The sequence below is a fragment of the Condylura cristata genome, unplaced genomic scaffold, assembly GCF_000260355.1.
Source record: "Condylura cristata isolate star-nosed mole 26May11 unplaced genomic scaffold, ConCri1.0 scaffold00027, whole genome shotgun sequence".
NCBI classification, from domain to species: domain Eukaryota; kingdom Metazoa; phylum Chordata; class Mammalia; order Eulipotyphla; family Talpidae; genus Condylura; species Condylura cristata.
This window is the reverse complement of record NW_004567128.1, coordinates 9,199,141-9,226,546: the sequence shown is the minus strand read 5'-3', so window position 1 is coordinate 9,226,546 and position 27,406 is coordinate 9,199,141. Positions and strand designations below refer to the sequence as shown.

At 39.8% G+C, this 27,406-nt stretch overlaps 2 protein-coding genes across 2 annotated transcripts in view; both read right to left on the bottom strand.

The window, feature by feature from the left end:
• Positions 1-480: 480 nt before the first annotated feature.
• The window catches only part of MBTPS2 (membrane-bound transcription factor peptidase, site 2), a 36,590-nt gene continuing 9,664 nt past the window's right edge, over positions 481-27,406 (bottom strand). Inside the window, exons 4-11 of the mRNA XM_004689909.2 lie at positions 24,662-24,765; positions 23,397-23,524; positions 13,791-13,909; positions 12,716-12,896; positions 7,264-7,358; positions 6,328-6,523; positions 4,320-4,395; positions 481-3,255 (exon numbers count right to left, since the gene is read on the bottom strand). Of these exons, the coding sequence (XP_004689966.1) occupies positions 3,033-3,255; positions 4,320-4,395; positions 6,328-6,523; positions 7,264-7,358; positions 12,716-12,896; positions 13,791-13,909; positions 23,397-23,524; positions 24,662-24,765 (1,122 nt within the window). The 3' untranslated portion in view covers positions 481-3,032. The remainder of the gene's footprint in view (positions 3,256-4,319; positions 4,396-6,327; positions 6,524-7,263; positions 7,359-12,715; positions 12,897-13,790; positions 13,910-23,396; positions 23,525-24,661; positions 24,766-27,406) is intronic.
• YY2 (YY2 transcription factor) lies at positions 18,580-21,709 on the bottom strand. Its single transcript, XM_012730346.1, has one exon. The coding sequence runs from the start codon at positions 20,812-20,814 to the stop codon at positions 19,621-19,623; it is 1,194 nt and encodes a 397-aa protein (XP_012585800.1). The 5' UTR covers positions 20,815-21,709; the 3' UTR covers positions 18,580-19,620.

The window sequence follows — 27,406 nt, the reverse complement described above, 5'->3', positions numbered from 1 at the left end:
GCTCTCAAATGCAGAGGTGAGGCCAGCCAGCCATTTTATATGGCACTTAGTAACCTGCAACGTGTGTGAGAGAGAGGGAGAGATGGAGAGAGATGGGAGGAGGGCTCTGCACAACAGAGGAAGCACTAAGGCAAAAGGTGAAGAAAAACCTAATGTCAAAGTTGTAACACTTTCAGAAATTTCTAGAAGCACAGACTGACATCGAGACTATCATTAGAGACTAATGAAAGGCAACATGACTTTTCATCCATAAACAGACTATTCCAAAAGTGTAGCAAAAGCACAGGAACCCCATTTTAAGACTCCATTCTGTGGCCTGCAACAACTTGCATATAAAAGTCACTCGAGTCAAAACTGGAGGCTGTTTTAGAATCAAGAATTTAAAAGAAGTAAAATCGTACTGTATGGAAGGGGAAAAACTTTATAGAAAATAATACAAATTTTTAAACAAAAGCATTACATAGATGATAAAACATATGATGATGTACACAGCATTCTTTTATTGCTAAACATCAAATGCCAGTAACTGTGATATCTTCAAGTTAAAGCTTAGGAATGCACTATAGCACAGACAGATTTCTAGAAAAAAATACCTGCACACCATTAGCATGTGGACGTTCAATAAATGCTATCAGAGAAAGTGGTCACTGAGCGCCACATACTTATGAAGCACGTTTACAGTTTACTGCCATAACAAGCGACCTGGATGAGCAGTCGTCCAAAGATGAAATTTAATTTAATTTTTCAGACCAAGATGCTTAAAAGAATACATACACTCTTTACAGATTAGAGGTGATATAAAAAAAAACCTTCAGAAGTGTAAACAAGTCAGAGTAGGAACACAGAGAATAAAGTTTTACTGTTGAACAAAATGGCAACACAGAAAAAACACTTTCTGCAAATCTCCAAAATATTTTTTTGAATCATTCTATAGAAACCAAAATGGATTATTTTCATGAAGATGATGATATACTGGAGACACAAGGACCTTCCAAGTTATTTTTTATGTTAACATATTTACAGTAAATATTCAATAAAACTTTTTACAACTTACTTAAATAAAAACATGCTTGTCTAGCCCATAAATAACATTAATCATCCATTCAACCACATTTATTAAGTATTTATGATGTCTCATGCACTGTGCTGGGGATGCACAGATGAGTAACACACAGCCCCTTTTCTAGAAGTGCCCACAGTCAAGCTGAGAAGACAACACATATTATTTCCCTTTTTACAGATGAGGTATTTTCTACACGAATGGGAGTGATGTGCTCAATAGCCTCTTAGAATGGCTCCCAAATCAAACCCTATGGGACAACAAACCAAGGTGTTTATACAGCTACAGGAAAATGAGGTGTTTTGTTTTTTTCACCTAATAGAAGGAGCTAGTGGGTAGAATTTCCTCCACCAATTTTTTTTTCTCTCAGTTTAAAAGAAGCTTTCCTGCACGTACACAGCATTCTTAGTAGCAAACTGTTCAGTGGATGTAATTTAATTAGTGATGTATTTCATGGCATTCCCCAAAGTCTACTAGGGCTGAGCATTACTATGTTAATACCCTTTGATCCTGAATGACTGTCTAGAAAGAGAACAAATGCTGTTTCCTGGTATAAATCAGTAATTTGTAATGCTATTAGTTGGGTAATAGCTGGTCACCACAAGTCATGAATAATATGTTAAAATTACATTTAAGATACAATTTCTGTTTTAGAAGGCAGATGAATTTGTAATCTAAAGTTTCCCAAAAATCATGAAAAAGTTCTATTGTCTAAAGAGAAATTCAGTGAGCTGAGAAAGGTGAATCCCATGGATGATTTCACAGAGGGAAACTGCTGGAAGTTGGACTTGTGACTGTTCACATCATACTGGCCTGTTGACCACTCAGGTCTCCCAGGGCTGCATCTCCAGTTCAAAAGTCCTGGAACTACCAGGGCCCTTTCAAGCTCAAGAGTGGGTTCCCTGTCCTGGTTCTGGCAAATCCATGTTGGCACTCATGCGTAGCCATTTTCACTATCCTACTAATTCTTCTGTGGGCCACAGAGGTAGCTTAAGGGAAAGAGGGGAAGCAACAGAGAAACATGGGAGCCACTGGTAAAGACAGCAGGTTCCGGGCTTAAGGTAGTTGCTCCTTGAAAAGAAAACCAGGAGTTGGGCCCCCCGCAGCCCCAGCAGCACAAGAGAAAGGGTTCCAAACTCAAAGCTCTGTAGAGAATGGTAAGTGGGACCACAGAAAGTCCTGTGGTGTCTTGTGATCCGTCGGAATGGCTCAATTCTGAGGTTCGGCCCTAATGGCCTCTGTACACATGCTGCGCTTGGGAGACCTGCAGCTCTCTCAGAAGGTCGAGGCTAACGCTGCCTTGTAAGGGTGCGGGCACAATGCCCAAGACAACTCTCGTGGGGTAAGACATGTCTCAGGATATTAAAGGTCCTACCTCCTACTTTATTTATTTGGCATCATTGACAAAGATTTTCCCTTTCGTGTCAGCAGGTTCTTTTATACAATTTTATTAACTTAGTATAATCAAAACTTAGTTGTCAAGAGTGAAAAATAATATACCATAGAATTTTAAAATACTTTTCAAACAAGACAAATGACAAGAGATAGAGGCCAAGAAAATGGTCATCCTTCCAGTTAAAGTCTGATGTCTCCTTCAAATCTGGACTAGTGATGCTTTTTTAAAGAAGTTCTCCCCAATTAATCACACCCAATTCTATCCTCTTTATACTATTTTCAACAGAACATGTAGTCACACAACATGGCTTAACATGAATTTACACTTGGTTGGAAACTGTTCCACAAGTATCTGAGGTTTTCAGGTCATTCAGTCTTTAGAACTAGAATGTAGTCAGGCACTATGCCTTTCCTCTCCCACTTCCCCATCCCAGAGTTTGGATACTCTGGATATAGAAGGAGCTTAAAGTTGTTGACTAACATGTGATTTTAAGGAAACACTTGATATTTTCATATCAAGTAAGGTTTTCGATATTGTGTATTGTAACTCAAAGATTCCACCAGACGAGTGTGGACATTACCGTGCTGTGACCATCCAGAGTCCCAGGGTCACATTGGCAGCCAGAAGGATGCTACCACCAAGCAAAATGAAAAATCCTATTAGGTCTTTGACATCATTGTCACCAATCACTGAGGTAAGAGTAGCATCCAGGAAAGAGTTTAAGATCCACTGTCCATCCAAAGCAAAGCAGGGGACTGCATTAACAATAGCCAGAGCTCCTGAGAGGGAAATCAGGTACCTGGGTAAAATCAGTTAAGGAGGCTCAAGTGTGGTCTGAGTGGAAATTGCATTTCTGGGAGTCATAAGAGGATATTTTACAAGGACTGGGTTTGGGATTACCACCTTTCTTGAAATATCTGCCTACCAGGACCCCTCTTCTATTTAAAAGAAATGATTCATGTTATTTTTAAGTTCAATAGCCTTGTCTAGAAAAATAAAGGCCAACCACTCGTGAATAAGGCAATATAATAAAATCCTAGGAAGACTAAGTCTTTCTAATCCTTTAATGATACAACAAGGGGCAGGAACGTAGAAGGAGTAGGGGTAATGACTTTTTGAGCCTTACAACGTATTACCTTAAAGTAGGAAACAGACCAAGGCCGCTTGAACTCCATTATGCTGCCATCTCTAAGGTTAGAGCATAAATATAACTCTATTTTACCATTACCTCCCTAAAACAAAACAGCAGCCTACAAGGTGCATTCTTGATTGTACACATTTTTTAGCGAAGTTTTCCATTTCATTTTTTTTTTTGCAAATTATTAAGGAGAGAAATTAAAGGGGCTTAAAATAGCAAAAATAAAGTAGCCTCCCATACTGCCCAGTTAAAATACTAAACAATAACCACATTAAAAAAAAAATCTCATTCTTTATACACAAATATAATATGCTAAAAACTATATGAGGCCTTGATATCCCAACTTGCTATTTTAGTGGCAGAAACTGGCATGATCTCTGTTCTGCCTTCCCCATTTGGTCTGAGCTAAAGGCTTAGAATGGGCAGAAACCATCACCAGTGATGAAGCTTTCATCCTTTATAAACTTACTAAAAAAAGCTTCAGAGCTGTATAATTAACTCTCAATTTATATCCTGGGCTCCTTCTCTTTCACTTTTTAACCTTTCTCTGTCCCTGATCAATCTCTATCTGATAACTTCATCCTTTCCACATCTGATCTTTTTCAACGTGAAAGTCTCTTTTTTAGTTGTTAGCATTACTCAATACCTGTGCACGCTCTGTTCAAGGTAAGACTACTCAAATTCCAAGCAACACATTCAAAACCATTTCACATTAGGAAGGATACTTGACAAATGTCTCCACAACCACAGGCAGATCTATGCTCAGAAAGTTGAAACGTGGGATAAAACTGGTGATGCTCACTAAAAAGGAAACACAAGGAATAACAAAGGTAATTCACATCAGGTAAGCAAAGCCCTGTGAATTTTATATACAGTCAAAAGCGGGGCTACTAACGTGGTTGAGAAAGGGCTGCCCAAGCACATGGAGGCAGGCTGTATTGTCCTATACAGAAAAATAATCAGTTATTGTCTGACATCTAATAAAAATAGAATGCAAATTCATGTCCCAGAATGTTTTGGGGATAAGAATGAGATCAAATTGACTGTATAGCAAATATGACTATCACATACAGAGAATGAATGAAAGAAAAACTCAGAATTTACTTCAAAGTAGCCCATAACTTTTCAAAGCGGTATAACCTGAAAACCATAAGCCTTCCAACTAATCTAACACTTGACCTCTTTCTGGTTTTATTTTTTTTCTTCCTTGCAAAAGCAAGGATTAAGATGAGGGAATTGCGTAGATTCCACAATCTTGTTTTTACTGAAAACATTTAAAAATTCTTCTGAAATTAGAATCTATGGTATACATTTCTGAATTAGTCTCAATGAGGACATTTTTTTATTTGTTGAGGCTGTATTTAATACTTGCAGTGTAGAGTCATTTCATATCGAATTAATAAACAAGAAGAGTGGCCCAAGTTTTATCTCAGGATGTGAGTTATAAAGCAAGGAGCGGGATTCTCTTTGATGGTACAAGTGGGTAAGTCTCAGCACTATGAAGCTGTCTGCAACCACTGTGGCCTGAATTGGATCCCCAGCCAGAGAGCTGACCCATAGGGTGCAGCAGACCTCTCCTGTCTCACCTGCTGCTCCCCTCAGCAGTGTATTTTGGTAGATCCACTTGTTCTGCTCCCCACTCTTTCTCTGGTGAATCCTCTTACCTCCCGCATTTCTGGCCTGTACCCAGTTCTTGTATGCATATATAAAAAAATAAATGTGAAAAAAAAATAAAGTAAGAAAGGGGTCTTTTAAAGAGTAATATAAAACTCTCATGCCCATCAACTGATGAATGCATAAAGAAAGACATGGCTTATCCATACAATGGAACATTATTAGTCATATAAAGGTGTGAAATATTGACACAGCTGAAAGGAAGAATCTTGAAAATAGCATGTTAAGTGAAAGAAGCCAGTTATAAAATGTTCCACTTATGTGGAAATGTGCAGAACAGACAAGTTTATAGAAACAGAAAGTAGATGAGTGGTTGCCAAGAGATGGGGGCTGCTGGAGAGAAGGAAGGAGTGACTGCCTAATGGATATGGAGTTTCTTCTTGGGGTGATAAAAATACCCTGAATTGGACTGTGGTGACGGTCACATAACTCTGAATATATTAAAACCTACTGAATTGTACACTTTGAAAGAGTGTATTATATGGCATGTGACTTGTATTTCAATAAAACTTATAAAAAGAGGTAACAGAAACATCTTTTGTATAATGAAATGAGTTAGACTATATGCTCTTCAGCCATGGAGAAGCTGTGTATTTAGTTCAATTGTGTTGCCAGTTGCTGGTTATGAAACTGTATTTATAACTGACCATATAACCAGTTATGACCTGGTTATGAAACTATATTCATATAAAATTCATGTGTCAAGCACAAATTACTTTGTGGTAAAGTTCCAATGGGTTGTGGCATCCCCTGGGGTCCGCTTTCTTGCCACTGCTCTGGGCAGATGACATCTGAGAGGTCATCTGCAGGGCCTGGGTTATCGTGGTGATGTCATGCTCCACAGGCACAGATGGGATTCAGATCCAACTTGCTTATAAATTCAGATTATTTTTCTACTTCCTAAATTTCATTTAAAGTTTAAGAACAGAACAACTAATTAAGACTCTAAAAGTAACAAATGATAGGAAGTAAACGCACACAAGGATTAGAACTGAGTTCCTACCACTGAAAACAGATGACATCCTGGTTATTCTGAGGGTTTATCACAGTAACACCCACCTGTGTAGTGAAGGTGCAGTGGGTGTCCTACATACAACATGTCGATTTGAGGTGGATGCTTCACTTTTATCAGACGAGTATGAGTTTCCAAAGATGGTATTATACAGAAACTTGAACTTGAGTCTTTTTTACAATCTTTATTGGTTCTACAAACTTGGGTGGCTTCAACTGCTTTTCGGGCAGGTAGACATGTATGCTGTAAATAAAAAAATTATCAACATTCAATATAATTTACTAACAAGGAAAAATATCAAGTTACAATCCTTAAGTATTTTTCTTGTCGCCTAGCCTAATAAGAACAAAAGTCATGTTAAAGAAGTATCATTTGTGTAACTCCTATATTAGATTTGTATATTTCACATCAGAGAAGATATTGCTATAAATTTTAAGATTTTCAGATGAACTGTATCTGTGTATTGTACAGATTTTAGTAAATGATACAAAGCAAAATGGAGTTTTCATAGATTCTACTTTAGTTCTATTAAAAAAAATTTTTTTGAAGAGATAGTAACAAGCTTTTAAGATTTATTTATTTTTGCATAGAAGAACTGGGGAACTGGGGTATAGGTCAGAGGTGCAGAGGGTGAGAGGATTCACCAGGTACAGAGTGGGGAGCAGAACAGGTAGATCCACTGAAATACACTGCTGAGGGGAGCAGTGGGTGAGACAGGAGAGGTCTGCTGAGCCTTGTGAGTCAGTTCCCTGGCCGGGGACCCAACTGAGGACTTAGTGGTACAACTGCTGAGATTTGATCTCTAGGCCACCAGGAAGGCCCCTATATGCATATTTTAATTTTTTTAAATTGAAGTGAGACTGCATTATGACATTATATAGGTTTCTGATGTGTGGCACTGAAAATTAGCATGTGTATATAGCTGTAGGCTTATTTTGTAATAATTATATCAGAGAAGCAAGACTGTTTCAGAGACAACTTACCAAACGCTTATTAAAGTTATTTCTGTAGGAAAAGCACACATCTGTGAGGCTGTGGTTGTTACAGCATTCAGTTGAACCATCTAACCGCTTGTAGGCTGAAAGAGAAAAGGTTTATTAGAATCTGTTATATAGAGAACAAAAGGAAAAAGATTCCATTGTATGGATGCAATAAAATTTTTGCTTTCAGGACAAAAAAGGTAAAATGGATGAATTCAGAAATGACTGTATAATTCAGAGTTCGGTGTGAAGACACTGGCTGCAGTTTGATTTGATGCCGCAGAGTGAGACATGCCCAATTTGAAATCAAGAAAGAGCCCATGCCCTTGGTGAGGCGTTGTCTCCATAAAACTTACCCACTCGTCAAGGCAGAATCCCAGGGTCTCACTAGGTTTTACAACTACAAGCACGAAGACTCAACGAGCCCTGCTAGAGGCCCTAACACCAGCCATCCACTGCCACCTCTGAGCACCTGTGCCGACGTGAATACAGTTAGGAGAGGGGGCAGAGCACGCTCAACGGACCAGCATCCCTAAAGAGGTCCCAGTTATCAAAGATCGATCCCACCTCCAAACATACTTTGGGGCTTTCCCTAAGAACCAGGGTAGCCCAATTTGACCCACACATGCGCACATATCTTTGCCTACATACCAGTGACTCACCATTTTTGGATGACAGCAGAAACGGGACAACTGTTTATTTCCATTATTTGTTCACTTTTTAAAGTTCTTTGGTAGACTGTTCTTTTTTACTTGTACTTGGGGCAGAATAAGGAAACTCACTGATAGTTTTTGTATCACAAACTGTCCTGATAATCATTTGTCTGCTTTAAGGGTCAACTATGAGGTAAAAGAGTTGTTTAGGATTTTGTTTTTCAACCTAGATTAAGACTCAGTGTTTTTTCTCTCTGATCTGCTGCTAACCCCCAGCAAATTTTACCTTCTCACGTCTTTCTCTGATTATCTATTCCCACTTGGTGCAAACTTTAATTCCTTCTTGCCTAACTCATCTGAACACAATCCCGTGAGTGTGGCTTATTCACTACCTAGCTGGAAAACCTGTCCTCCATGTTGAGTCTTTCAGACTAACCTTCCAATGAAGAACTAGAGAGTTGAATTCCTCTACTCTGAAATTTTCGGTCTCTGCACTGCTCTCAAATAGCCTATACCTCATAGCCTAAATCTAAAAAACTGCTTTAATATCATCGCATCTCCTATTATTCTCTTGTTATGCCAAATAACTAGCAGTTCCCTGACCACCTTTGATTCTATGGTGCCAAGGCTCATTCTATCTTGGCCTCATGAAATTAAACTCATTACTAAGGTCTATTTCAAGGGCTACAGCTATAAAATCTGCCTTCATCTTAGTCAAGATTGGAGGTCCCCGAGGCTTTCATGGGTTAGATTTAACTCTAGGAGATTAGCATTGTCTCTTAAATATCCACGGGCTAGGAGACAATTAGAAAAAATTAAGACTGAAGCAGTTTGATAATCCTACTACAGGGAGAGTCTGCATCATCTGACTGTACCCTATGATGGACCTTAAGAAAATCATTGATATAGTTAACTCTTAAAAGGATGGTCTACACCAAAGGTGACCTTGGATTCAGACTGGAAAGTAGAGGCTTTTCAATCTATAGTTCATAGTCGCCACTACTTTTTGTATCACTAAAATGATCTGGACAATTTTCTTGCTGTAGCTTATTAAATATGTAAATGTAGCTAGAGCGTCAGGACAAGCAGGGAAGTCCATTCATTCACAGTGCGGGAGTAGACTTTACCAGCGCTTCGGAGTAATGCGTAGTTAAAAGGTTATGTGCTTCAACACACGCAAATACAAACACACATTCTCATCAATCTAGGACAGCAAAGAATCCCTGGACCATATTTGATGCTCACGGCAGGAAAACAGACACCTTTACCCCCCCTAAACTTTTGAGAAGATGAGGGCATAAAAACAATCTTGGTACTCGGAATATGTGGAAAAGATTTTCAGGGTATTTTTATTATCTTAAACTAGGTCAGGAAGGGTCTTTCCTTTCTTCAGTTGAGTATGCAAGACAGGACAATATTCCTGCTGTTAGACAGGCATAGGTATGAAGCCCCACCTGCTTTCAACAGGAACATGGGCAATTCCAGGGGGATGCTTGAGGCTGGGCTCGCAGCTTTATCTTAGGGAGCAGCTGCCATTAGTATTCCACCTCATGTTCCTTAAATGTGGATCACATGCTGGACTTGTTGAGTATAGAGTTTCTTACTCAAGACATTATTTTTTGGGAACAAAAGGAGGAGTTCAGCTTTATGCATTTATGAAATGAAGAGTATCTTCTCAAATTAAAGAGTGATGATGAAAGCTACTTGTTAGGAAAACAGTATCAAAAAAGAGCCAGACAAATTGTCTAAACCTTGAGTTCCACTGAAGTCACCAGTGGCACATGGGTGCCCAGCAATCCTAAAACCAAAGGCTTGGTCATAGATGGAGGGAAAGTTATTTTCTCTTTTGACCCAGAATGAGGTCAGAGATCTAGTCCTGATGCAAAGAGCTCCAAGCCCTCACTCTATCCTTTTGGGGGATCCTGAAAAGACCATTCATTTTCTAAGGAGTTTATTGGATAAGCTCCTTTGGCTTGTCCCATGCACCAAGAGCATGGTGAAGCTAATCCACCTAGTGGCTCTGCTGGTGATGTTCACAGTTTAGCAGGTCAATGCCAAAAAAAACAAAAACAAAAACAAAAACCAGGGAAAAAAGCAGGTGCCAATACAGTCATCAATATATACAGCTATTTCAGTTAGATTAACCATATGTATCTAATTTGCTCTCAGTCTACATGTTAATATTTTAAGGAGGACATCTACTCTCATCTACTCTGCTGGCTTAGGGCAGCTTCCATGTGCTTGCAGGCCAGAGCTTTCCCAGTTGGCTTTATTGTTTCAAAGTGGTATAAATTCCTTGAATTTTAAATTGTGTATAATAAGCTCTATTCTAAGTTAAATATGAATAGCTTCTATTATTGGCCACTTTTTACCACTGTATTTGCTATATCTTCCCCCCTGTTCATAGCAAAGGAACCTGGATATCTGGATATCTGTCCACAGCTGTCAATCCACAGCATTCTTAAGTGTCCAACCCCAGCAGTCAAGCTGCCATTAAAATGAATCTAATACCTAGTCTAAATCACATCTGCATCAGTAACAGTCCTGCAAATGGGCTGAGTATATGTACTTTATTTAAAAATGGTTAAACGGAGGTACAGGTGTTTCAGACAAAGTCACCTGGTAAAATCAACAATTGTCCTCGCACAGCCACTGCTAGGAGATGAAAAAGACCTTGAAGAAAAATGATTTTGGGTTTCTTCTGAAGTAGATAGTCAAGAATCACTATTTCAGGATTCATTTTTTTTACTTAGTGTGGAAAGAGTAATATCTACTTCAGTTTTTTAAAATAAGTCATGAAATAATCAAATGTTTGTAAGGAAAGAATTTCAGAGTATTTTAGGGAACATTTTCATTTCCATTCTGTCTGACAGGAGCAGGAGAGAGCCCCAAACATCTGAAATTCAAATATATGAAATAAAATGATCCTACGGAGAGAACTTTGATTTTTGGCTTTTGTACTTCAACATGTTGTAACATGTTGGCTTTTGTACTTCAATAGCCAAAATTTAAAGAAAGTGGAGGAAAAAGGTAAAAGTATGAAGTAATGAATTATTTCTCTTAAAGAGCAAATTGTGGGTCTATACCAACCATCTGCTATCTGTAAAGTTATGGAAGATGGAAAGAGACTCTTGAGAATAGGAAAATTTTACAAACATTTCAACTGAATGAATCAAATTAGCCCATTTAGCAATCCTGTGACCGCAGAGGAGACAAGCAGACGCTACGCGCCTCCTGACAGGTGCAGTTTCAAGCACTGAGCAGTAAGAGTGCTTCACAGGGAGGACTCTTGTCTTCCTCCAAATGGGTCTTGAATCTAATCAATTCTCTAGATCTAATTACCATTTATAGGCAATTTTGGGGGGGGCGTCTAATCAAGTTGGGGACCTTCCCAGAACTTGGGAAATTCAAGAAAACAATTGTTGCAAGATAAAAGAAACCTTCAAAGACATGCCCTAGATCTTTCTTGTGAAACAGCACTTTTCCATTCTAGCTTAAATATGCCATCATTGAGGCTTGCATCAGGTAGCCTCTTACTATATTTGTTAGGGGTGTGTTTTCTTGAACACATCTTTTATTAGCTGATGAACTGTTATTAGTTGCTTTCTCATAAGAATCCATAAGGATTCATTCAGTTATTTGCATTCGACTTAATGAGAACATTGTAAATTGGTTCTTCAACTGCACTATGAAAATTATTTGAGCATACTTTATAATTTAAACAAGCCAACTATAAAAAGATGGGGAAAATGAACGAGATATTAGGAATTATCGCTTATTTTGTTATGTGTGATCGCAGTGCTGTGGTCATGTTTAAAATGTCGTCATCAAGTAAAGACATGCTGAAGTTTATGGATGAAATTTTAGGATGCCTGGGATCCTGCTTTAAAATACTCTCCCAAAAGTGGACTGACTGAATGAAATAACTGTCAAAACAATGGTAATTGTTAAAATAGAAGCATACATCATGAAGTTTCATGAACATTATTCTATTTACTTCTAGGTCTATTTGAAAAGTTTTTACAATAAAAATAGTACTTCAGAATGAGTTATACATGGAAGATTTAGAAAAAAAATAACCAGTTTGTACAACCTTGCCATTATTGTACACAGTATCTTAGTAAAGTTATTCTAGATACTTAATCATGATGCCTAACCTTAGTAAATGTGTTCAGTATTCAGGACATTTCTTGCCTTAAGGATTTAGTCTGTGACCATCATTTGTATTTTCCACCACTGTTAATAATTTGGGTCCCACAAAGAATGGGGAGACTAATTTTTCAAGGCTGAAAGAACTCAAAAGTAAATTTGGCAGCTTCTGAGAATAAACTTGCTTGTTGCCTGCTACACAGAACATATCTGCCTTTGGGGGTATTTTTGGACACCAAGATGACTTTCTCTGGGAGCCTGCCACATCAAATAACTACCACAAATAGCTGTGGACATCCCACCATCCATATAGCACCAGGGTGTGTGACGACTGGAATTCAGTTAATTGGCTAGAGTTGAGCATGAGTGCTGACTTAGCAAAATCACTGACAAGTGATTCCAAATGCAGAAAGAATTAGATACTAGAATCCTGAAAATCAAATACGAGATTAGTTAGGAGTTGAATAAAAGTATATAAAAAAAGAAAACAAACATATCAGTATCTAACTTACCAAGAAGAAAGTTTACTTCTTTGGTCCTATTTTACTTGCTTAAAATAAGAACAAAATCCATCTAGAGACATGGTCTAGGAATTGGGGAACGGCAAGTACTGATGCGTGAAGCGTTATCATATACTGAGGAAATATACACACCTCTAACTGGGAAGCTTAACTGCTGTAAAGTAGATGCACTTATACAGTAGCCAATTTGGGGCTCATAGGCGATGGTATCTAGGCATTCATTCCAATCTTGCACATTAGTAACAGGGCAATCCTGGAGATGCGTGACAAGGTCTCCCACAAAAAGACCTCTGGGTCCAACGGCAGGTGAGTCCTTGGGAAAGGGCAAATCAGATGTGTTGAGACAAACTGTGATTATACTGAATAAGGTAACAGTCAAACACACCAAAATAATGAAATACAGTATTTTGAATAATGCAGAAAACAATGCAGCTTTGAATCTAAGATGTATAATTTTAGAAAATTAACAAAATAAAGCCAACAATTATAGTTACCCTTCCTACTTCTCCAAAATGGATGTTTTCACAATTCGGGAAAAAAAGATACCCAACTTGCCAACTGTTAAGATTACATTGATTAAAATGATAATGGTTTTCCCAAACGGGTAACTGAACTTTTTTGGTGAGAACAGTCATCACAAAGACTTCATTTACCTATAGTCTTCACGGATAAGATCACCAGACAAGTCCTTAGCCAAATGGAGGCCCGACTATGCTGACAATCCACAGCACAAGTAGTATGTGAGCCAGTGCTCACAAAGGCAACTTCCCTCTTCCCAATGTCTGAATAGAAGTCCCGCTGCTATGGCAACAGTTACTAAGGGAAGGAAAAGAAGCCTGGAGGAGAATTAACGGTCAGGAAAGGTTCTGGCTGGTCAGCCTAGATTTCACCTTTCTTAGGCGTAAAGACTTTTGACTCAAAGCAAAGATGTAAGCAGAAGAGGTTTTAAAAAGTTGATCAACAAACCACAGGTAGAACATTTTGTTATTATCCTTGAAACTCAAAACAGAAACAATTTTCAGTATTTTTGAAAAGGCCAACATGCTTCCTAAAACTATTTGTTTGATTTAAAAGGATATATAATCTTTTCAGGAGAAAATGGACATTTAGTATATGTGGAAAGTTAGAATAAAAGTACTTGACATAAATGCTGAGTATAACATTGAAAAAGCTGGCCTAAGAATGGCCCAAGTAATTTACTACTTACCTCAGCAACTTCAGTGATAAGCACCCCAACTCCAGTGTAGTAAAACGGTAAGAGAATTACAGGGAGGAGAAGGAGAGCTAAAATACCCAGGAGTGCAAGGACAAAATTATGCCAGATACCTGAAAAGAGCAGGGAAAAAAGAAAGAGATTCAACTGGGGCCAAAATGATATAGGTATTTGGACTCTGAAACACTTGGGCATTCTGAAAATCAGTAAAGTGACCAGAAGAGGCTGTGAGGTAGGTAGATCTATCCATTAGTCTGGCAGACGTCCAGTTAGAGGTTTCTTCCATTTCGGCTACTGAAGCCTGAAATGAATACCAAATTAGGAAGATGACATGCTAATATGATTTGATACCAACAGAACCTATACTTTTAGTATAAACAGATCTCCATGATATGTGTGTGTGTGTAAACAGCAATAGAACAAATACCTAATTATCTATTCTTTTCAGTAAATATATACATTATTAAACATACTCTGATCTTCGAGATGAAATTCAAAGCTATCCAAAGAGTTAAGATCAAATGGTAAACATTCTTGCTGAGCTGTGGTATGGAAATAGAAAAGTCACTTAGTGAGAAGAGCGTTTTAAGAACTGAACCGCTCTGAAGAGCAGTCTTGTGAACCAAGCAGAGCTCGCAGTTTACGCCATGTCAGACCATAACCATCTCTCCCATATGAACAGTGGCACTTAGGTCCTCCGGAGCTGTTCCTACCAGCCTGCAGGGCTGACAGCATGCATTTCCTCCCAATTCCTTCTTCAATGACTTCAGGTTGGTACCTTGAAAATCAGCCAGAGTGGGGGTATTTACATGACAGAGCTCCCCACACCCCCTCCAGAGCCAGGCCTTAAGCATTCACTAGCACACCACTAGATGAGCACCCGCCCCCATGCCTAGCCTTCCCTTTTTCTGGTGCAGTTTTTCTCCTGGGCAGTGGGAGGGGGCACTATTAGCACTACTAGGCCAGTGTGGTTCTTAGTTGTGCCGGAAGCTGACCTTACCTAATAGGGTATTTAGCTCCTGGCTCCCTTCTACTACTTGCCATTAGTGCCTGCCAGCCACCAAGACAACCAAGGCTGCTCCCCACCCAACACATTCCAAGCATCCCTGGGAGGGCGATGGCAGCAGTGGTTGAAAATGTAACCTAGGGCCCTCCCTGGTGGCACAGTGGGTTAAAGCATAGCACCATGAAGCTACCACAGCCACTGCAGTACCAGTTTGATCCCCAGCCAGGGGGGTGGCCCACATGGTGTGGCAGACTTCTGGCCTGCCCGCTGCTCCCCTCAGCAGTGTATTTCAGTCCATCTGCCTGTTCTGCTCCCCACTGTCTCTGGTGAATCCTCTCACCGACACCCCCCACCCCCCTGCGCCTCTGGCCTGTATTCTAGTTTTTGTGTGCATAAATTAATCTAAAAAGAAAGAAAAGAAAATGTAACCTAAAGACATTTCCCAGACTTGCAGGAAGTACCCAGTATGGCCACATGACTGTTTCGGCCAACAGGATGTGAGCAGAAATGATGGGGCCCTTCCTGTCAGATAGGTTGGAATGCAGGGTGATGGAGCAAGATATGACTGTAGGCCTTAAAGCGGCACGATGGAACAAGGAGAGCTGGTAGGCAGAGCTTGAGTCCCCAAATCACAGAATTATCCTATCTGCACTCTGTTATTTTTAGCTATTAAAGCAGCCAGGTACTGAGCCAATACATGTTCCATGCACCATCTTTACATGGAAAAATGCTCCTTCATTTTTTTTTTTAATTATAAGTTCTGGAAATATTCAGAGCAAGTTTGGTACAAGACAGATTGGAAAACAATCTTTTCTGTTTTAAACACAAATTAATTTTTAAAAAATACCAATGGTCACAAACTATGTACCAGAAACTATTTGCTTTTTCATTCATATATGTGACTGTATCCTTATCTACACATTCATATCTGCTTCATTTCTTATATCAGCTAGGGAATAATTTACTCTTTGAAATATCATGGACATTCCTCCCAGCCTGTCTCAGAGGCTGCCCGCTGATCAAGAGCCACCAGCTACTCTGGAGCAGGCTGTCGAGTGGCAAAATTCACCAGAGCACCAAGCATATCAGACACCATGGTCAGATGAGCTGAGGATGCCCAGGAATTGAGTGACCAGAAGGGCCTTTGAAACCCTCATCAAGAATTTCCATTAGGGCCCCCCTAGAGGCGTAGGGGTTAAAGTCTCAGCACTGTCAAGCAGTCACCAGCCACCTCTGCATGAGATGATCCCTGGCCCAGGAGGTGACCCACAGGCTACAGCAGACCTCTCCTGTCTCCCCGCTGCTCCCCTCAGCAGTGTAACTCAGTAGATCCTCTTGTTCTGCTCCTCACTCTGTCTCTGGTGAATTCTCTCACCCCCACCCCAACCCTGTACCTCTGGCCTACACCCCAGTCCTTCTATGCATAAATAAATGTTAAAAAAAAAAAAAAAAACTTCCATCAGCCCCTGTGGAAGGTGGGAAGGAGACAGCTCAGCCTCTGACCTCTGGAACCTGGTCACCTAGCAGCTGCCTCACCTGTGCCACGCAACTGCAGACTGGAAGAGAATATTTCTGACTATGGCAACTGAAATGACTCTTAACTGGAGTTCAGGAGTTTCTAGGTGGGAGAAGCAGCTGAGTCTAAAGATGGAGTGCTCTGTTCAGGGGAGATGAGAAACTTCCCTTGGAATTCTTGAGGGGATGTTGGGCAAAGGGAACCTTAGACTATAGGCCTAGAATTAAAACGCCTCCTCCACCACCAAAACCACTTGATATTCCAGTCTGCACTGCTTCACTTCTGCAAGGTCAACTTAATGGGCCCTGGTGGTGAGGACGGTGTCTGTCCATTTTATTCCTGGCGGCTCCTTGGAGCTAATGGGTCCAGGAGACCCCACCAGAGAGAGGCTGGGGTGCTGGCTGGGGCCAGGCTGGATATAAAGAAGTCAGGTCAGTATAGGGATCAAGCCACTGGGGAGGGAGGGCAGAGAGGAACAGGGAAATGGGGAATGATCTGAAGGGGACTAGGAAATAGGGCTAGATATTTCGTACTAAAATTCTCTAAGAATGTACCCTCCTATTTCCTGTCGCAACACCAACGGCTGTTCTCTGTCCAGTGCTCACTTCCTGTGTCCAGCTCTGCCCTGGTATCCTGGGCTAGGACAGGGGAAGAGGGAGCAGGGCGGGGGGTGGGGGGGATACGGGGAGGAGGGGAGGGTTAAGGGACAACAAGACCAACTGGGATTGGCCTTTAAGCAATGAGGGTTGTATCATTTGATTAAGTGGAAAAGTGGAAAACAAAAACAAGATCCCTGTACTGACTTATTTGTAAGGTTCCCTATCAGTGATCGTTTGGGATGTTTTAACTTTAGTGCACTGCTATGACAGCTTGGTTCATGTTGCTACACAGCTAAATAAGGATGCATTGTGAGGGTATGGAAAATGACAGACACGGGATGGAATGAGAAGTATGTGCGTTAGTAGTTTGACTGTTAGTATTTTACTGGCCCCCTTGTTCGGTTCCCCTATATTCTTCGTATAAGTGAAACCATCTGACGTTTTTTTTTTCCTTCTGACATTTCACTGAGAAGACAAAAAAGAACATAAAAGCTAACTGTATTTTTTAAAATGTGCATCCAAATGACCTCCAGTGACTTTGCATTAACTTAGTTTCACGTTTCCCCAACCTCTGAACAAGGCTGGATGCTATCATAATTTTAGATTCTGCCATCTGCTAGGTGAGAAGTAATCTGTCTTGATTTCTATGTTTTTAATTATGAGCTTATATATTATGAGCTTATATATTTTTATTTTTATGCGCAGTAAAAGACTTTGTATTTCTTTCGTCTGCGATCTTTATCCATTTCCTGTTTGGATTTTAAAAACAACTATTCTGTATGTGTTTTCTTTATAATACATATATTGAGGAATTTGGTCCTTTGTAAGAGGAAGTATTATAATTTTTTCTTCCAGTTTGTTGTTTGGTTTGATTCAGTTTTGCCTATACAGACATTTAAAATTTTGGTGTGGTCATGATTCCTTTCCATTAAACCTTTCCCAGTTCAGGATTATAGAAGACTCTCACATATTTTTCCTATATTGTTTTCATAGCTTTATTTAAAAAACACATTAAAGCCAAACCAAATTGACCCACTGGGATTCATACAAATGAAAGTAACTTAGGAATAAAGCTGTGCTCCAACTCTAGTTGCCAGTTTCACATAATAATCTATTCCCACTGATTAAATCTGTCACCCTCTCCCACCCAGCTGCCTGGATATCTGCACCCTCACTATGATATGGCCACCCAACAGGGGCTTTTCCCATGCAAATAAGTCAGGGAGCACACAACAGCACTGAATCCTTGACTCTCTGGCTGCCTCCTCTCTTGTCAGTGCTGTAGCTGGTACCTGATCACCCATCTAGATTTGTCCATGAGAACTAAGTGGAAACAAGAAGAAAACAGGGCCTCCCTGGTAGCACAAGGGGTTAAGTCTCAGCATTATGAAGCTATCAGCAGCAACTGCAAGTTGCTGAGTTCAAGTTCAATCCCTGGCCAGGGAGCTGACCCACATGGTGCAGCAGACCTCTCCTGTCCTGCCCTCTGTCTCCCTCAGCAGTATGTTTCAGTGGATCCACCTGTTCTGCTCCCCACTCTGTCTCGAGTGAATCCTCATACCCCCTGCACCTCTGGCCTGCAACCCAGTTCTTGCACACATAAATAAATAAATCTTTTTTAAAAAAGAGTAAAACACACATTTTCTTAAACATCCTGTCCATTAATGATTTATTTATAAGTACACCAAAGGAATGTTACAAGATTTTTCAGCAATGACATTACTGGCGTGTTGGGCCAAATCATTCTTCACTACAGGAGACTGTCTTATACACTCTGGGGTGTTCAAAAGCATCCCTGGTTTTTATCCCCCTGATGCCAGTAGCACCCTCCTCATTATCTCTATTTTCTAGCTGTGTTAACAGGTAAGTTATTTTCTTTAGAGCAAGTATTTTGCTTTTTGCCTTTTCTATTACATGAGATAGACACAAGTGCTAAAAAGGCAATATACACACAATGTACTCTATAACTGAATACTACTCAAAATGAGGGGGCAAAGTAATCATACTAAACAGCAGCACCTGACATCACCTTAAGTGAAAAAGATTAAAATAGGTTTAAACTGACTAATATTTCAATCACATCTTATAGTCAATACTGTATAGTATAATGCAATGTAACAAAACAGTTATGCAAAGTGTGTTAACATTCACTAAAATTAAGATAGGAAACCTATATAACCTTTTTTTTTAAAACATGGAAAAACTATGTATTTCTGCACCTCTTCATGTATTTCTTTCCAAGAAAATCCACTGCAAACAGAGTTATCAACATTCAGGAAAATATCCAAAATTACTTAACATATTCCTAAAGTAAAAACATGAACATTTGGAAAATACAGAATTTTTAAAACTGTAAGCTATAGGTGAATTTCATGTTTAAAAGAATGTGAAAAGTCCCATTTTTAGCACGGTTTTATAAAGAACTGTGTTTTGAAGAGAAGTGCCTGAATTATTTTCCTGTTGGGACCAAGTTTTACAAAATAAGAAGTTTTTGAGCAAAATTACAGAACAAATGCAATTACTTAACATTCTACATAACGTTAAACTACAGAATTTTTTTTTTTTTTGATTTCTAACTTTCCACTACTCTCTCAAATATTAGCCTTGTATAGCAATCTGAAAATTCTAGCCTAGCGACGATAAAGAGACATGTTTTCAAGCACTCCTGGAAGGCGCTTCCCAGTTTGAGAAGGTCCTTGTCTCTTACTGGTTATTTTTATTCTTCGCATGCGTCAAGATGTGAGACTTGAGATTAGTTGACTGAGCGAACTTCCTGCTGCAGGTATCGAAGGGGCACGCGTAGGGCCGGTCTCCGGTATGGATACGCACATGCGTGCGCAGGTTGAAATCCAGCGAGAAGCGTTTTCCGCAGCCTTCAAATGTACACTGGAAGGGCTTCTCTCCAGTGTGCACCAGTTGATGTCGTTTGAGTTTCGAGTTCTCCACGAAGGCTTTGCCACATTCAGCACACACGTGGACCCTGGGGCCGTGGGTGTGCAGGTGCTTCCTCATGGCGCAGTTATCGCGGAACATCTTCACGCAGCCCTTGTGCGGGCAGGCGATGGTTCTGGGGGCATCCTCCTTGGGCTTTCTGGGCTTCATTCTAGTGAATTCCTTCAGCTGTTTGGGATCGGAGAGGTCGATGCCAGGTATCCCCTCAGGAGGAAGCTTCTTCCCAGTCAGGTACTCGGAATAATCGGGGGAGGGGTCCTTCACCGGCTGTGCCGGCTCCAGCTCGTTGCGGTGGCTGCTGCTTGCCGCAGACCACAGGGTGACAGAGAACTCCCCCTCCAGGGTTTTGATCTGCACCTGCTTCTGCTCCCACTTCTTGTTGCCCCCGTCGGCGGCAGTGGCAGCTGCGGCGGCGGCGGCAGCAATGGCGGCGGCGGTGGCGGTGGCAGTGGCGGTGGCAGCAGCAGCGCTGCTGCTTCCTGCCTCCCCGCCGCCTCCTGTGTGGTTCTTCTTGCCGCTGTTCTTCCTGCAGCGGCTGGTCTTCTTGTGGCGGGTGGGGGTGGCCGCCGCAGAAGCAGACAGGGACGCCAGGGTCTGCTGGAAACGGTCTTCCTCGCTGGGCGACCTGGGGGCTGGGCTGCCGGAGTCGCTCGGCGAGTCGGACTCGCAGTAGGCCACCACCTCCTCCCGTGTCTGCACCATGATTACCTCCTGGTCATGGTCACCGTGGCTCGGGTGGCTGCTCACAAGTGGCTGCAGCGCTATCAGAGGCGGGTGATAGTGGCCCCCGTGGATCCAGCTCCCGGTCACATCCTGGTATACCTGGATGGTCTCCAGGGCCATGTTGTGCTCAGTGTCTGCTTCCACACGGATCTGGCCCGGCTCCAGCGCGTCTTCGGGCCCCTCCGCTCCTGGCGCCTGATACTCGGCGTCGTTGGAGGCCATGGCGGGAGCTCGGTTGCTCGGCAGCAGGCGAGTGACGCGACAGCACAGGATAGCCGTTGACGATAGAAGCTTGGCGCCCGCCAGCTGCACGTGTGCAGGCGGTAGGTTCGAGCCGCAGATTCGGCGGTTGAGCGAAACTGGGGCGCAGAGGCTTCTGGGAGCTGACGTAGGCGTCTTTACGCACGCATGCGTTTCTAGCCGCCCTCGGTCAGCACTTCCTGGAGCCCCCACTATGCGTGGCCCGGCTCCCAGCCACCTGCGTGCCTGCGCGTTGCAAGTAGGCGTGCGTGCGCCCTGGCTCCCTGCTCCTGCCCAATCCGCTGGGCTGTTTTCTTTTGAACGGTAAGCGGGTAGCAGACTCGGACTGTTTCATTTTTTTACTCTCAGCGCTCTCGCCCCCGTGTATCACAGCATGGGGGAAACCAGTACTCCGTTCTAATATTTATGCTTCTGTTTTCCTCTTATTTATTCGCACTGACTCACATTTACAGACCACTCGAGATCATCAGGGATTGCTTGTCATTTCCTTTAGTGGGAAAAGTTCTAGGCGCTACGCCATTAGGAAGCTACTTCTATCTTTTCTAAGGGTTTTTCAAAGCCATTAATGGAATTTCACTTTAAACTTACCGTTTTAATATCTGCCGAGATGAGGATTTTAATTTTAAGTAGCGTTTACCATATTGAAATAGATTTCCTAATGTTAAACCATCCCTGCATTCTTCAGATAAACCCTGTGTTTATAAAGGTTTTCTGTGCTTTCCCAGATACGGTATCACTGAGACAGTGGCTTTTCCATCTACTGTCTTAATTTCTCCTAGTATAATCAGCCTCATTAGATTTTTTTTTTTAATCTCCACTGGTGTTTAGGATATTTACATATATTTAGCCAGTTCTCAAAATATTTTGGCAGAGATGAAGAACGAATATTTTTTATGTTTGTTGCACTTTTCTCTGTATTGTCTGGCATTCCCGGATTTGACTGCTAATTCTACCTATAGGTGCTTTCTCCCAGGCTATAATCTTTTTTTTTTCTTTAGGAATTAATTTCCAGATTTAACAGTTCTGATTTTTTCTGGCTTATTTTCTGTTGACATATTTACTAATAACTTCATCATTTCTTTACTACTTTATAATTATTTTAACATCTTCAGCTGGATGCCTCATGATTTCCTTTCATTTTTTTATTTCATAACAACTGTGTATTGTGTAAAGTAAATGCTCCTTTTAGCAAAACTTTAGTAAATTACTTCATCATAAATCATTTTGTCATTTTTTGTTTTAAAATATACTGCAATTATGTTTTTGAATTAGTAAATTTTTATGTTTCACAGGCATTTGCAAAGAAACTGTTTTACAGTATGGAGTTTGACATATATATTGATTTTTACTTGCTAATTTAAAAAAAGTTACATATTTGATGATCTTGGCTTTTCAGATATATTTGCCTTGCATTGAGAGATAGGTGATCTTTATTAAAATTCTGCTTTATTTTTGCTATTTTTGTTTTGATGGTTGATTATTTCATACAATTATATGCTCATTGTAAATTATACTCCTTATGATTAAGTGACCCCGTATTTAGTCTGACTTCTGTTCCCATTTATATAGAATGTTCTGCTGATTTTAGTTGCAATCTTTTGGAGTAACATTTAGATGCATTTCTTTTATACATAACACATCTGATGTGTTTTTAATCCAAATTAAGAACATTTTTCTTTTCAATAGCGAGCTAATCATATATTTAATCACAAAGTAAGTGTTTTGGTCTTATCTTTTGATATATGGTCTGTTTTCTTTGGCTTACACTTCATGCTTTCAGATAACTTGAAAGGTTTATCATGTGTGTTTTAGATCTTGTCGCATTTATAATTCTTAGGTAATGTGTGCAAGCCTCTATTTCTTGATTTATCAACATTAGGCAGACTTTTTCTTCTTCATTACAAAGTTGAGGAAATTAGTACTTAGACTTTCAGCTAATACTTTACTTTTGCCACTTCGATGCTTTTATTCTATTATAGTCACTCTGTTTAAGATTTCTAACTCCATATTTGATTAGCCTCATTTGTTCCATTTAAAGAGGTACAGGATTTTGATGTATTTGTCATGTGTCAATTTAGCTCAGGTAGAAAACTGTTTCCCAGAATTTCTTGCCTACATAACTATATTTTCCTAGTGGATGTTTCTAGTTCACTCTGCCAATCCCAGAGTTCACCATCTTTCCTTGCATACAATCTCTTTTTTTCCCCCTGAATTATTTATCTCGTGGGTGATTATGTTCTCTCTTGATTTGATGGAAATGTCACTATACTTCATCTGAGGTGATATTCTTCGTAATTTGTTTTTAGATTCTTTATTGCTTAGCTTCAGTGAAAATGAATTTTCCACTCTGTTTTTACTAAGTTTTTAGTTATTTTTAATAGTTTGTTTTTAGTTATTTTTAATAAAGAAATATAAATTATTGACTTGACTGAGCATCTTTTAAACTAAATTTAGCAACCAAAAGATGTTTTCATTTGTAATGTGAGTGCTTCCATAAAACCACTAATAACACACAGATGAATAAAGAAATTTAAGTCTGTTACCTGCACAAAATATCCGCAGCTGCTGGACTGGTGAGATAAGTTGCAAATGAGTGGTGAAAAGATCAACAAATGCTCCAGGATAAATAACGAAGAGAAAAATCCCAAAGCCATTAAATCGAACCTGTTCCCTAAGAATTCACACAAGAAAAAGGATTTTACCATTAATACTACATTTGTTAAATTAATAATGCATTAAGTCTTAAATGCCACTGTAATTCCAATTTTTGCTTAAAATACAAATCTCCATAAAACAATCAAAAAAATTATACATGCACACATTTGTTTTATATATATGTATCTCACATCAGGACGTTATAATATTGTACAGATTTGCTTTATCTGAACTCGCATTTTAAAAAATAGGATGGGCATTCTGAAATAGCTTACAACTTCACAATTTTTATAGGCTAATATGCTGAGCAAAAACTTGAAACATGTCACACTTATAAGGAAATGGTTAATATTTATCAGGAACTAAATGAAAAAAAATTTATAGTTTTGATTTTTCTCTTCTGAATTATTTTCAAAGATGGACAGAGTAGGAAATATAATTCAAGTAAATTATCTAAATATTTATACTTGCCTTAGGTATTATAAAGATGGAAATTTAAGTGTATTCCTATTGAATTAATGTTCAAATAAATATATTTTAAAATGCATAATTGGGCCTCCTTTGTGGCACAAGGGGTTAAGTCTCAGCACTATGAAGATATTGGCAGTCACTGCAGCATGAATTTGATCCCTGGCCAGGGAGCTGAGCAGCAGACCTCTCCTGTCTCACCTGTTGCTCCCTCAGCAGTGTACTTCAGTTGATCCACCTATTCTGCTCCCCACTCTGTCTCTGTCCTGTCTCTGGGGAATGCTCTCATCTCCCTGCAACTTTAGCCTATACCCCAATTCTTCTACACATAAATAAATCTTACAATAAATAAATAAAATATATAATTCTCAGATTGTTCTCAAGAGAACTATTTTTTTTTATCAATATATTTTCTAAAAATGGAATTACACTGGAAAGTCTTGGAAGACCAAACAGCTACGCCAAAAAAAGGATCATCTATATTGTGCTGTTACTCAGTGTTAATGAATAAAATGACTATAAAATTCACCTTTTTGGGCAGCTGGAAAAAAATTAACCATATTATCCTATAAACACATTGTGAATTATCATACTGTTAATAACAATGTCTTTATATATAAATCCTAAAGGCAGGATCCCTAAAAACGTGTTAGCAACGGCTTAACAAAAAGGTAAATATCATTACCTAATAGCGGCTATCCCATGTCCAATTTCATGTACAACACCACTTATGAGAACTGCAGCGAAGAAATAGGTGAGTTGGTTGACGGGTAAGTTTATGCCAGGAACCTGTTGATAACACAATGACAAATACACAGTTGGATGTCAGGAGACCACTATGCTTACTCTGCAGAGTAGAGTTTAAAGCTTAAACTTCTAAACCGAGTGTAACAGTAGTATATCAGTAGTTCACTTCTCCATTTCTATCATAATGAGTAAAAAAAAAAATACCAGTCAAATTTCTGAACAAAGCATAACAACAATGGAAAGAGAACAGGAAACAAACAGGGCAATAACAACAGACAAAAGAACAGGAAATACCAGGTTAAAGACAAAACTTTAGTAAACAGAGCAACCCCAGAAACATGGCACTGGAAGCTTGATTCTGAATTCTTGTCACAATTCTTAGTCCTTCCTCTGAACAGTTATTGCAAGGTTCCAAGTAGTTATGCAAAGTAATACAGCATAACTCCCTGGCCCATCAGTGAGTTTTACTTTAACGTTCTCATATTATACTGTGATCAGAAAACCAAGGATTGGTGATTAAAGTAGTGTACTAAAAGCACCTTGCTGGTACAGGTGCAACATGCCTTCATTTCTTCTATCCATCAGTTTGGCCAATACATCAGTAAGAAAAACAGTATCCGGGCCCTCCCTGGTGGCCCAATGGGTTAAAGCACAGTACTATGAAGCTACTGCAGGCACTGCAGCATGAGTTCGATCCCTGGCAAGGGAGGTGACCTAGATGGTGTGGCAGACCTCTCCCCTGCACAGTGTATTTCAGTCCATCTGCCTGTTCTCTCTCTCTGGTGAATCCTCTCACTGCCCACACTCTGGCCTGTACTCAGTCCTGTGTGCATAAATAAATCTTTAAAAAAAAAAAAAAAAGAAAAATATCAAAGGTATATATAAATATATTACAACTGAAATTGAATGTAGAAGTAAGGCGTGTGGGCAGAGACATGTTAAAGGCCTATGAAGCAGCAGGAGTTGTCTCGCAATCACATGCCCCTAAGATGTGCCTGTATATGTCACCACACATACAAGGGGAGCTTGCTACTGCAAGGGCTGCACAGTGGTATTTTAAGATACCCAAGGATCTTATGCGATGCTCTCTCCCCAGTTACTTCCTCTGTTAAGGAGGGATTCTATAAATTAGGCTGAGGGGGGCACACCAGGCATTTATAATACCATTTACATACTATGTATGTATTTCTCAAAGCCCTAAAGATATACTTCTAGAGAAAATTCCTTCCTTTTTTTATTATTATTTTAAATTAATTGTAAAATGTGTCTAAAGCAGAAAAGCTGGATGACTCAGAAAAATGGAAGCCTTACTCATCCTAAAACACAAAATAACAGAGGTCACAATGTTTTATGCCTGTCCTTCCAGTCTTCCTGTGTACATTAAAAACATTTTTTTATTACAATTTTGAAACTTCCCTCTTTAATAGTTACCATATTTTCCCATGAGCTTTTTCTGATTCAATATTATTTTCAATATCTATATTATATTATATATTATATGGAATATACTGGGCATTTGTTTTAAAGATTTCTGTATTTACAAATACTGTGATAAATGTACTTGCATACACAAAGCCAAATAATTTCTTAGACAAGCATGGCTTTGGAGACAGATCACTAAAGTTTGAAGTTGTGGCCCTTTCACTAACTAGCTAAGTGATCTCCAGGAGGTTCAGATTATTTCCCTAACACTTCAATTTCCTCATCATTAAAATGGACACAACCACACTTACATAAAAGGGTAATTTTGAGAATTACAGGAGATAATCCTTGTCTAATTTTTAATGTCATGTCTCACAGAGAGGGTTACAAATGCTATTATTATTACATAAAATCTAAAGGACTCTGATACATATCAAACTATTCTTCCAAAGCAGACCTTTCCATAATGAGGCAAGCGCATTTTATTCAAATGTGCAATTTGAGGGGTCTCCCTGGTGGTGCAGGGGTTAAAGTCTGAGCACTATGAAGCTATTACCAGCCAGCCACTGCAACATGAGATGATCCCTGGCCAGGGAGCTGACCCACAAGGTGCAGCAGACCTCTCCTCTCTCGCTGTTGCTCCCCTCAGCAGTGTATTTCAGTTGATCAACCTGTTCTGCTTCCCACTGTCTCTGGTGAGTCCTCTTACTATCCCCACACCCCTGGCCTATACCCCATGCTTGTATGCATAAATAAATAAAAATAAATCATTAAAAAAAAAAAAACCCAAAAGACAAATACACAAGTTGAGCGACATACAAAGCATCACATGGTTTGATCTGTATGTCTTTGATCATTATTAAAGCTGAACTTTCTCCCTTCTTTTGATCATTGATAGGCCTCATGAAGAGTCTACTCAAAACTTACCTATTTTTTCTCTTAGATTTCATCTTTTGCCTGTTAATCTGTAAAATCACCTTAAATAGCAGTTGTCGGTAATACGTATCATAGATGTTATCCCTGGTTTCTGCCTGTTACTCCCCACTCCATGTTGTCAGCAATCTGTCTGTTCAGAGCAGTAATTCCCCTTTCTCTTACCCCTCTCTAAATTTACATACTTAAGGTGAATTCTTATGTCTTTATCTTATGGCACAAAATATCTTGGTTGCTGGCCCTCCCTGGTGGCGCAGCGGGTTAAAGCACAGCACTGAGAATCTAAAGCCGCTTCCTCATGAGTTCGATTCCCGCCTGCCCCGGAGGT

Bases quoted from the DNA above. Each gene is read 5' to 3' on its own strand.
- YY2 (XM_012730346.1), bottom strand. From the start codon at position 20,814: ATGGCCTCCAACGACGCCGAGTATCAGGCGCCAGGAGCGGAGGGGCCC.